The sequence below is a fragment of the Brienomyrus brachyistius genome, chromosome 8, assembly GCF_023856365.1.
Source record: "Brienomyrus brachyistius isolate T26 chromosome 8, BBRACH_0.4, whole genome shotgun sequence".
NCBI classification, from domain to species: domain Eukaryota; kingdom Metazoa; phylum Chordata; class Actinopteri; order Osteoglossiformes; family Mormyridae; genus Brienomyrus; species Brienomyrus brachyistius.
In genome coordinates this window covers 4,790,345-4,802,426 of record NC_064540.1, presented here as the reverse complement: position 1 = coordinate 4,802,426, position 12,082 = coordinate 4,790,345, and the positions used below count along the sequence as shown (strand labels likewise).

The 12,082-nt window shown below is 39.6% G+C and overlaps 1 protein-coding gene across 1 annotated transcript; it reads left to right on the top strand.

Moving 5' to 3' along the window:
- The first annotated feature begins 308 nt into the window (after positions 1 to 308).
- Positions 309 to 2,450, top strand: hesx1 (HESX homeobox 1). Its single transcript, XM_049023707.1, has 4 exons — positions 309 to 1,149; positions 1,326 to 1,480; positions 1,579 to 1,680; positions 1,914 to 2,450. Exons 1-4 carry the CDS (start codon positions 1,029 to 1,031, stop codon positions 2,007 to 2,009), a joined length of 474 nt encoding a protein of 157 aa, XP_048879664.1. The 5' UTR covers positions 309 to 1,028; the 3' UTR covers positions 2,010 to 2,450.
- Positions 2,451 to 12,082: the final 9,632 nt, after the last annotated feature.

Here is a 12,082-nt window from a genome sequence, read left to right as displayed (position 1 = left end):
ACCATTTTCCTAGGTGTGCCATTTTCAACATACTCACCCTATAAGGAACCCAACCTGTTATACATTAACATTAACCATCAGTAACAATTAGTTCGCTTACCAACAGCCTATTATTTTAAACTATTAGCACAATTGAAGATAATCATCTGGCTATTTAGCTGAATGGGGATTAAACGATTTGAGTTAATGGTGTGTTTTTAAAGTAACTTCGTAAACTTTATTTAACTTAGCGAATTCCGTGTTGGCTTCATGGCTAGTTAAGCTAAGAATTAATTGTTCCAAGACTGAAAAGATCAGTTACACATGTGTGTTAATGACAATCAGTTCGCGTATCTGGAGTTTTCCTATAAAGAGAGAGAGAAAAAAATCACACACCACATGCCGTTTCAAACAGACGTAGCCTACTAGTCTGAGCAGTAAATAGCCAAATAAATACAGAAATACTTTTTTAATCGGTTAATGCCACTGCACGCCGTAAATGCCTGACTTCTGAAAAATAGAAAATTATCTTGGAAGAAATTTCCTTTCAGTGAGATTTTCGTAATAGCATTAAGGGATTAATATTATTATTTCAAAATTCTCTGGTTCCAAATTTTACGGGATTATGTGATACTCGACTGGTTTCCTATTATACCTATAGAATACATGATGAATGAATGGCATTCTGCGGCAAACGGGCAAATGGGAGTAAGGCTCTTCTGAAAGAAGATGACTTTTGTTTGCTCTAATACGAGGTTTAGTGCTTCCCTGTCCTGAAAAGATAACACTTACTTGTTTATGGCATCCATTCTGGACGAGTAAATTACCTACAACAATTACTCGCCGAGGTCCGTAGTGGGGGGTCTCAATTCACATGCTAAAACTTCACAACTACGATATTCTAAGTAATGACGTAGAAAATCCCGTTGGTTTTAAGAACTAGATGTTGTGAAAGCCTTCCGTTTTATTACAGCTGGAGCGGCTGTAAAGTACTCGTCTTATTTTATACCTGGTTAAGATAAGCGTTTGTCGTCCTTGTATTGATCGGCATGTCTTCCACTGCCGTTCAGCCGGTGGAGAGGAAGACTCCGTTTACCATTGAACGAATCTTGGGATTAGACCTAAAGGAGCAAAGTACTGTACCTGTAAAGCCGCATAGACCATGGATAGGTAGGCAGAAACGTTTTACTCGCGTCCTTCCTTTTCATTACAGCGTCAACGGGTTTTAAGATGTTTGCTGTGTATCTGCGTACTAGTAAATACAAATGAAGCGCGAGGATTACTTAAGTGTTTTTTTTAAATGGCACGGTCTTTGGTGCTTATAATATGGATATTGTGCTTTTTAGATGCCTGCAACAATTTGGCCGGATCCGAATCGCAGTTTACACAGGAGACGAAATGCAAACAGGATTCATGCGACCGACCGGCTTCAGATTCGTACAAGAGAACCTTGAACTGGTATATCGGCCGCAGACCCCGAACCGCATTTACCGGTGCACAGGTAAAGACTTACAGATGTTCTGTAGGTTTTGCTTTTTTTGACTGGAATACAACCCGAGGTTTATTGGCTAGTGAGGGTAACTTTATGTTTCTCCCCAGATTGAGATCCTGGAAAGCATATTTCAAGTCAATTCCTACCCTGGCATAGATTTGAGAGAGGAGCTGGCCACAAGACTGGAACTGGAGGAGGACAGGATCCAGGTAAATGGCTAAATCTCTCTGCTTTGGATTAGCAGCATTATTTACAGTCCCATTAAACATTTGGTTGTACTGGATATTCATATAACACGTAAGGCACATGCATAACCCCTGGAATGGAAAATATGTGTGTGTGTGAATATATTGTGTTTTCATAATTTCAAGAGGATATACGGTATATTTAAATTCTTTGTGGTTCCTTGAAACTTAAAGGACGTTTCTGCCTCCTTTCTCAGATCTGGTTTCAGAACCGGCGGGCAAAGCTGAAGCGATCCCACAGGGAGTCCCAGTTCCTGATGGTGAAAAGAGCCTTCTCCGATCTCCACAGCTAGGCAGGACACTAGTGTCGCAGTGTTTCCTCACAGACTCAATATCAGAGATGCACATTCACACACGGTCCCCTCTGACATCCAGCTAGTCGCTGCTGCCCCCCCAGAATTCCACTATCTTTGTACAGTCTTTACCAGGGGTCTTAAACTTCAGTCCCACAGAGAACCAGCCCTCTACAGATTAGTTCTTTGACTGTTCCACCACACCTGATACAACTTCTCTGCTAATTACCACCCATTTCTTGAGTTAAAACAGGTGTGTTAAATGAGGGGAAACCTAAAAATGTGCAGGGTTGGGACTCTGGCTTGAACGTTTGTGTGTATATACAGATGTATTCCTTTTTATTTGAAAATGTCACTATTATATGTGCTTAAATTGTTTCAGCATGTTTGTAGATACGCCAACAATTATAGTAAATTGACAGAATCTCTGGTCTTAGTTTACCTGAAGTGGTTTTCTGTTCCTCTTTTGTGGTGGGAGGGGTCAGGAATCAGTCGGCATGTACTGGACCTAAACACACATGCGGGTGGACCAGTCTATTGTCATCTATAGTGTGGGTTTTACTGGCCAGTGCTTTAATTGGTCTACAGAAAGCCTGTCATACTGGGTTAAGTCCCACTCAGGTCTTGCTTATTGTGAAACAAATGCCCCCCCCTTACAAAAGTAATTTGTCTTAATGGTACAGTTACAGCAACTTAGTGCAGGAGACAAAGCATTGGTAGAAATAAGTAGTTAATTTAATTTACAACCGTATTCAAGGCTTATTGAAACCCATTTAGGGATTTAGATAATCTTCTTATATGTAAATTAATCCAATGCACAAATAGTATCTTCAATAAATAAAAATAAATGATTTGTTTTTAAAGGTGCTTTAAGACTGAATATTAAGCACTCGGAGGAAAAAAAAAATTCAGTAGTCCTGTTTCATAAAATCCTACTTCACACGACGTACTGTAGTGTCAATGCAGGGTTTGACTGTATTTTATTGGAGGAAATGACCAATAGTTTCTTTTTAATAGTGGAGTTTTATCAGTAAGATCTCATTAATATTTAGCAATAGTAATAAGGCATTTATATGTAAAGAGTGAGCTTAACGAATGAATAATTCTTTATATTATATATAATTATAAATATGTATCAGCGTTACATAAGTATGAATTATGTCTGAGTACATTATCAATGAAAAAACATGCAGTAATCGCTTTTCCTTATCTAGTGGTCTAAAAATCACTTAAATCGACTTGAGATGAGCATTACCATTTTATCTCGATTTACCATACTATCTCTTAGTTGCTGTGTCTGCAGTGAAAGATGGGAGATAAATGACATTATTCCGTGTATAATTAGAAGCTTCTTTATTTTCCATAAGAAAGGAAACAGTACCCTCTAATGTTTTAATAATACAATGCGGGTATAGATGGGTGTCAACTGAGTTTTCATCGCATGTCAAATGTACCTTCCCAAACCACACAAGATAGAGGAGCCATGTAGTCTTACTGCATTATTTCAATCACCAAGCTTTATAACACTTTCTGTAAACCAACTCGTACATCAGTCGTTTTTTTCCTTAAAAATTGTTAATGTGGTAGAATTAATTTTTCCACTTTTGAATTGGGAGTTACACATGGTGAACATGTGCAGCCATTTTAGACTTAGACCTGACGTGACAACATGAACTGACGTGACTTATAATTATGACATGATTAGAAAGTAGTGTATTAGCAGAACCATTGTACGCCGTTTATTTTCAGTTTTGGGCGGCTTATTTGGTTACCCATAGCGCCATCTAGTGGTCTCCTCAGGACGGACAAAAAGGCATATTTGTGGGGACCAAACGTTGGGAGGAGGTGCGTTGATTTACATGCTTTACCTGACCAGTTTCATGGTGTTCCATATTGTAATAACCTGGAAGCCTTAATGAGCTCAACCCAGACCAATTCAATTTTGTTCCAGTTTTGTTCCTGTCACTCAAGGGCCATTGGAATCACCCCAACCCCCCTCCCCACAGACAGGCAAGCACATTACAATGACAAATCTGCTTTATTTATGTATTCTTTTTCACAAAAGTACAAATAAAGGATTTACATTAATTAAATTTTCTTTGTTGATATTATTAATTTTGAGTTTGCGTTAATGCAGCTCTTCATGTCAGGGGAGGGGGAGTTGGTAGGCTCCTTGGAGTATTTTTTGCCTGGGGTCCTAGAAGCACCTCTGCTCCATAACGTTCATTAGAAAGACGCTATTTTTTGTGACAGCTGAATGCGCATGAATAATATCTGAGAGGTAGAGTTCATGTCATTTTAACAGAGGAAGCAAATAACAGAAAGAGGATTGGATATTTTCATTCCAGGTGTGGGAGGAAGTGTTGGGTCTTGAACTAGACCAAGTTAGTACAGGCCAATTCAGTGGAGCGAAACACGGAGCCATTTCAGTGGCGCCACATTACTGACTTTCCGTGGGGGAAACGTCTCCGGATAACGGTGCATTAGGATTTGAGTCTTTCTTTCCCGTGTTGAGATCTATGTTTTCATTTTACTTGTTTTTATGCGGCACGTGGTCGGTATTCTTTACGACAGTTTAAATGTTCGGTATTATCCAATTTGATATGACCCCGTGATTACAATCTTCGAAGTGTTTTCTGATGGAGCTTAAGAAATACCCCAGGATAAGTCCTTTAGATGTAACTAAAAGGTACTTACAAATTGAATAAATATATTATACAACAAAAATATATGTATATCAACGAATGAATAATTCAGTAAAACCGTAGGCGATGCAATGCATTTTGCATAAAACCACGTACTCGGTCATTAAATAATGTGATGTTGAAAGAAGTCCTGGTCATCTCTTGTTTACGCCTTTGAGTTAAATTCGTCTTCATTTTCTTAAAGGGTATTTTGCGTAAAATTTATTGCATGGAACCTGGGAGAATAATTTTTTTTCTGGGGTCGAAGTAAGTATTTTCTCTTGCTTTCCTATGAGAAGCCTGGTATAGCAGATTATTGTGGCTCATGCCCCATTTAGACTAACATTAACAAGGTTTTCGGGAGAATTTAGCCAGCCTGCCAGTGACCTGAACTTTAAACTAGACAGAATGAGCATTTTTGCGGGAATGCAGCGGAAACCGGGGAAGGGAAAATCTTGCATACAGCATGACAGCGAGCAAGACGGACTTGTTGGGATGTGTTGAACCGGGACCCCAGTTCACACCACCGAGGTGTGAGTTCATGGTAATCAGCAGGATCCTGCTGATTGGCTGCAGGTGTGCGTGGTGCCCACTGTAGAAGCTGCTCCGCTTCAGCCTGGTGGAGACCTACTGCGATCTCAGTGCTAAAGGGCCCAGGAATTTAGGCTTGCACCTCATTTGCGAATAAATTACATAGCTGCCTCTTTCTCCTTGCAATACTAAACATTGACTGGCTCGCAATATAGCTTTTAAAAGCTTCAGCTTAGCCTTAAGCAATTCTCAGTCCCCAATAAATGCCACAAATGAGTTTGCCCAGTAATGTTTCACTGGGTCAACCATACTACCAGAAAACCTATAAAGAAGGGAAATACACTGATTAAGTTAAAATTATTGTTCTATTGGCATGACTTGTGTTCGTAAAAATGTGTATAGAAACACTATCTTGTCCAGCCTTGATTTTAATTTTGCATTTACTTTTGCAGATGCATGTAACAGATAAATATAGTGAGCAACAGCACAGACATGTACAAGTAAATGGATCTTCTGTAATGGAGAATAGTCCAATAGTAAATGTAGCTATTGTCATGAACGGAGCGGAGAGGCCTGACAAATATTTTCTAGTGATCAGCTTGAGAAATTCACAATAACAGGCAGATTTGCTGTGGACACTAATCCCAATTTTCCCAGCAGTCAGCTCTCCATTGTCTGTGGCTGTCAGAAGGACCTGATCTACTCTCTAGCGGTGTTTCTCAACTCTGACTTTGGGGACCTCCAGTCAGTCCACATTTTTGCTCCCTGCCAGTCAGCCCACATTTTTGCTCCCTCCCAGACAGTCCTACCTGCAGCTGTCTGGAGGTCAGCAAGGACCAGGTTCACAAATACTGCTCTATAGCCATGAGTTAAGCATCACAAAAGCTGCTCTCCATCTTTGGGGGTCTTAAATGTAACGATTGACTGCCCCTCATTCTCTCTGTAGAGGAGACGAGCACTTTGTAGCAGAAGGGGTGAACTTGTAGCCATGTGAGTGGGTGTTGCTAGAATGTACCTTAATCTCGGGGTGGACATGCGTTGAATTACCCTATCATCTTTGCTGGACCAGACTCCAAGTGAATTCGTGTTTTCTCACGTGTTCACTCCTGCTTTACCTTATTAAGGGGCATTACAGGCTAAGAGCAACAGTTGTAATAGAATCTATTCATGATTAGTGTATAGAGAATCTTTCCAGTAGGATTGTCTTAATAGCATTAAGGGATTAGTTAAGAAATATTTATTAAACTTTCTTCTAAACTAAAGCCCAGCTAAATGGGATTATGTAATACATCACTGATTTCTCATTGTGCTGATGTCTGCACTGCATAGAATGAAAGTATTTATATTCTGGGCCAAATGGGAGGGGATCATTAACAGAATGTTTTCAGTGGCTTCTGTGCTCCTGCAAAATAAGAGAGAATCCACAAGTCAGTCTGGCACATCACAGGTACGTGGAACTGAGTTAATAGAATCCATTTAATTGCCAAGCTAAGAGTTTCTTACAAACTATTTCATGCATTTGCATAACATAATATTTCAGATGAAGTCATTAAATTCACGGACCCCCTCAGATAGTTCCAATCCTAAAATGGGTCTAAGTCTGCATTGTATTCTTTTAATTTCTTTTAACTGTCCTGTTTTTTTTTTTTGTTTTTTTTTCTTGCTGCATTTAAATATTTTATTCCTTTTATGTTCTATTGTACTTTTATTTAATGGTACTCTAATCTGTATATGCCTTTTATTTTTTTATTTAAACTTTTATTACTTTTATCTTGTATGGCAGTTTTGTCCTTTAATATATAATAATTTCGCATTACCTTTTTGCAATATGTCAGCCGTGTCTCTAAATGCTTATTCTGTTCGCCCTGTTCTTCCTTTCAGTGTTTCTTGACTTTTATACTATATGTAAAGCAATTTGAGCTTCACTTCATGTAACATGCACTGTTCAAACAAGGATTATATCAAAAATCAATGGCCTCAACAGAACTGTTATAATATTGGACACCCAAACCAATCCAAACAAGGTATTCACAATGTAAGACATAAATATGGCATAAAATACAGTTAAAATCCTAATTATATGGGAAGAGATTTGACAATGGGATTGAATTAACAGGTGAGAAGATAATGCAATAAATGGATTAAATAGATCTTAGTGTCAATATGAGATGTTTTGAGTCCAGTCCAGAGAGGGAGGTGGTTAATCCATTTAGCAGAACTAGTCTTAGATTGGGAGGGGGCAGAGTGTTCAGCAGTCAAACAGGGAGGGAATACAGTACAGTGATAGGGGCAAAGGATCATTTCGGGTGGAGTAAATTACTGAGCTAACTACGGTAATGAACTTAAGTCACAGAGGTGAGTGTTTTAACACTAAACCTTCAACCCAGCACAGTCCAGCAGGTAGACATCCACATCCATATCCTGCATATATTATACAAATGCATGATTTTTTTTTGGATAGAGAAACAACTTGCTTATAATGAACATTATGAAACATGTCTTAAGCAGAACGTAATCCTAAGTGTGCGTTTACCTCAAGTACAGTACTGTGCGAAAGTCTTAGGCAGTCCAAAGAAATGTTTAAAGCTGTTTATCTGGGTAGCAAGTGTACTTTGGCTTAGAACAAAAAACACAATTTAACATTAGAACATGTGCAAATTAAGAGTAACACAATAAAAACTAATAATAATTTCTTCTGTTTTTTAAAAAGTTACTGATATCTAGTTGGATGGTTAGATGAACACCGCTTCAGTTCCCAAATTTCTCCATGTGATTTTATTACATTTCACCAACAGCTCAATTAAATAATTAAATATATTGGTTTAAAAAGTCAGTGACAGATTGACTAGCTGTGTGAGATGTGCTAGTGGCCAAGTCAGAAAATACATGGCTGCACTGGACGGTCGCTGCAAATACTAGGATGATTTTAGCAGAGGTTCTGAAATGGCTAAGCTGACACACTTTGACAGGCATAATATTATACTTTTACACCAACATGAGGATAATCTAAACATAATTTTTTTGCCTACCTAAGACTTTTGCACAGTACTGTAGTTCATCTGTTTTGTTGTACATGTACAATGACAGTAAAGATGCTCTATTCCCATTGTTGTTTTCTGAGGGGAGGAGCTACATGCATTTCCAGATAGTCTAGTGACTCTAGTCCATTGTGAGGACTGCTGTGGGTTTCAATGAAGACAACATCAGTGGTTTAATTGGCTTCCATCAAGCGTGGTCTGCTGGTTTAAGCTCGTCCAATTTGCATCTATTGTTTTACAACTGAGCCTCCTACAAACATGATCTATCTTCTTTAACACCAGTTTCAACCAATTAAATGTGTAGGTAAAACATAATAGAAGAGATCAAGTCTTTTTCATTTAATGTGAAATAAAGCAAACAGTGGGGTGGCATGGTGGTGCAGTGGTTAGCACTGTTGTCTCACACCTCTGGGACCCGGGTTCGAGTCTCCGCCTGGGTCACATGTGTGCGGAGTTTGCATGTTCTCCCCATGTCGTCGTGGGGTTTCCCATGCTCCGGTTTCCCCCCACAGTCCAAAAACATGCTGAGGCTTATTGGAGTTGCTAAATTGCCCGTAGGAGTGCATGTGTGAGTGAATGGTGTGTGAATGTGCCCTGCGATGGGCTGGCCCCCCATCCAGGTTGTTCCCTGCCTCATGCCCATAGCTTCCGGGATAGGCTCCGGACCCCCCCGCGAACCAGTAGGATAAGCGGTTTGGAAAATGGATGGATGGATAAAGCAAACAGGATTTTTGAGAGTTCTTTTACACCAGGGTAGGATCCTGGAGTGCTGGTTTCAAGCAGGTTTTCTATCCTACCTGATGAGTTACTATCTGCCTGAAATCAGGAGTGATTCATCAGAGACCAGGTAGGATGGAAAACCTGGCCAGGACAGGTACCCCAGGATCAGGGCCCTACCCCTGTTCTAGACTATACATGTTGAATGTGCTCATTTAAAAGTGGTAATTTATGTATCTCCCAGCCCCTACTTCTGGCATGAATTTATTAAACTATAAATATCCTCCACCCAGAAACACTGTAAAGGGGGGTGGAGTTAGGCTGATTCCAAGGGACCCCATCACAAAGAGCCCAATAAAATTGGAGGCCTTGGTTGGATGCCCAATACGACATGCTTTTATGGGCCCGACATCTCTAGTGGCTTCCCAGCCTCCACACAAATTCACACTGCACGTGTGTGAGATTTACAAGACGAGTGGTTAGGGAAAGTGGACGGAATTTGTACAGCATGGTGCAGGAAAGGAAAAGAGAAAAAAAGGGGGTTATTGAGGTAGCGAACACACAAGGTAAAACTACTAAACCAAAAGGACCACAAGGCATCAGAAAAAAAAACAGGGGAAAAGACTGAATTTACTAAAACTATGAAATGAAGCACAGCTAAGAACTAAAGAAAACCACAGGGAATCCTCCAACAACAACAACAGGAAGAGAAGGAGGAGGAGGAGACACACTGACATTCACAAAAGCAGACTGAGGAGCAGGACAAAGGCAGGCACTTAAATAAACAAGATTGAACCAGGGGGGTATTTTTCGTACGTCGCTTAAATCATCCGAGATCAGATGCCTCATCTTGGATGAGTTAATGCCGGGGAAACTCATCCGGGATAAGTCGGTTTTTCAAACTCAACTGTGTAGTAGATTAGTCTAGCTGGATCCATTCATCTGAGATGATTTCGCACGCCCGTACTGCTTGAAAAGCCCATATATATCCAGTCTAGAAAACATGATCGGCAAGTCTCTCATTGGCTTCCACAAAATATCAAAAAACAGGGTGCATTTTTCATATAATTCGAAGAGGACCTTTTATTAGAGGGATATGATGATTTTAAAGATTTAATATGTACTAAAGGAAACGCATCAAAAGCGGCCCAAACCGAAGACGGCTGGCAAAAAGTGTCCCTTCTTATTATTTGTGCACCGATTGCAACAGGTCGCTCATCCATGAATGGCGAGGCCACGACTGAACGGATTTCCAAGCACGGACACTGATTAAGTGTGTGAGCTGATCCTTCTTTACGTAGAACAAACCTGCTCCGAGCAGGTTTGAGGATTTGGATGTGTTACTATGACAACACATCCAGCAAGAGTTTCGGAAAACCAACGGATCTAGGATCATGCCAAATCGTCAACAATGACATCCAGCTAAACCAATCCACGTATGAAAAATGCCCAGAGGGAGGAGAACAGGCTTGTCATCAACACCTGCTGACCAAACAGGTAGGAGACATGAAGAGCAGAGTGAGAGGAGCTCTGACCCTGACAGGAATGGATAGAAGATTCATTTTACAGTGAATGCCTATGAAGCGGGAACATTGACTTGTTATTCTATTGCCAGCCACAAGAGGGTGACGTGAATTGTTAAAAATCAGTACAAAATCTGTTCTTTTGTATTGCAACTGCCATTGGCCCTGCATTTGCATGATTTACCTGTACATGTGCGTTTGACAGTCCACAACAATGCTTGCATTATTGCGTAAACTAGCAGGAATATTGGCCAGATGGTCACTTGAAGATACATGTTTTCGTTTACAAATCAATACACCTGTCCTTTTACAGATTTGGTTAACGGACAAAATAAATGATTCTGTTAAATAAAGAATGCCTTTGCGTATAGTGAATTGCTCACATCATAAACTTAATCTATCCATCCATAAATCAACCCCCCACCCACAATTTAGTGCTGGTCTCAGGGGGTCTGGAGCCAATCCCAGGCAGCATACTCTCCATGTAAATTTTATGTCATAAAAAAAGTCTTATTTGTTGAGATCTAAGAACGACTTGCCCATAACCAGATACATTTTCCTTTGTCCTTCCTTTGACCTGGCAAACTAGTAAAAAAGAGAAAAACTTGCTTAGCTGCTTGTCTTATTTCAAATAGATCTGGATATATTCTATTTTACTTCCCTCTTGCCAAAAACTCCTGTAAAACGATACTATTACTGCTCCCTTACAAAAAAAAAGCCCTCAGAGAAAATCAGACAAACTTAGTGTTACAGCTCTTGATCGAGACAGTCTTGACATATTTATTTAGACAAACAGCATTTGATACCAACTTCCAGATTTTGTCTTACCTCTCAAAACTGACTTAGATAACACTTATATCTCAGAAGTATTTTTTTTTCTGTTTCAGGAAATAGTGTCAGCTGTGTCCTTTGCTTCTTGTTCTACAGAGAGTTTCTGTGCTCTATTTATTTTCATAAATTATTAATAAACAGCTACATTTCCCCTATGCCATCTTTCTGCGGTAATGTTTTTAATATTTCATTTTGGAAATTTGCTGCTTGGTACAAATTCTACAATATTTACTTATTAGAATTTATGATTTTAAAACTATATTTAAATGATAGCACCTATGGAAAGTATGACAAGAAGAGCACTAACGTGCTAATTTCGTGAAAAATTCATTGGCTTGCGGAAAAAATCATTAGTCTCTAATACAAACATTTAGCCTATTCTTCCATAATAATACTCCGCCGTTGTGATCTGGTAACTGTGACAGCAAAAACAGTCCCTGATGTGGTTTGTCTCTGCGTGGATCAGGCTGCGCAAGTCTATTATGTGTGAGAAGGTGTGCACTGGTCAGCTTTCAAGAAGCCAACAAAGACAGGTCCTTCTTATCCCAACTTCAATGGTAACATAATCACTCTGAAAGAGACATTGTGCCAGAGGGTGTTATTGTAGAATTTATACATTAACCTCAGATGCATCTTCCTCCTTCCCCAAAGGCTTCGGGTCTGGTTAACTTTGATCTTTACATCAACTTGTTTAAGTGGTGGGAATTGAAGCCAAATGCTGTTAGAAGATGTTTTTTTTGTACATAAAG

What these genes read in the sequence shown, in the direction of transcription:
- hesx1 (XM_049023707.1), top strand. Translation starts at nt 1,029, where the DNA reads ATGTCTTCCACTGCCGTTCAGCCGGTGGAGAGGAAGACTCCGTTTACC. An exon ending in GCCGCATAGACCATGGATAG is followed by an intron (nt 1,150 to 1,325) that starts GTAGGCAGAAAC and finishes TGTGCTTTTTAG; the next exon opens with ATGCCTGCAACAATTTGGCC. An exon ending in TGGAGGAGGACAGGATCCAG is followed by an intron (nt 1,681 to 1,913) that starts GTAAATGGCTAA and finishes CTCCTTTCTCAG; the next exon opens with ATCTGGTTTCAGAACCGGCG.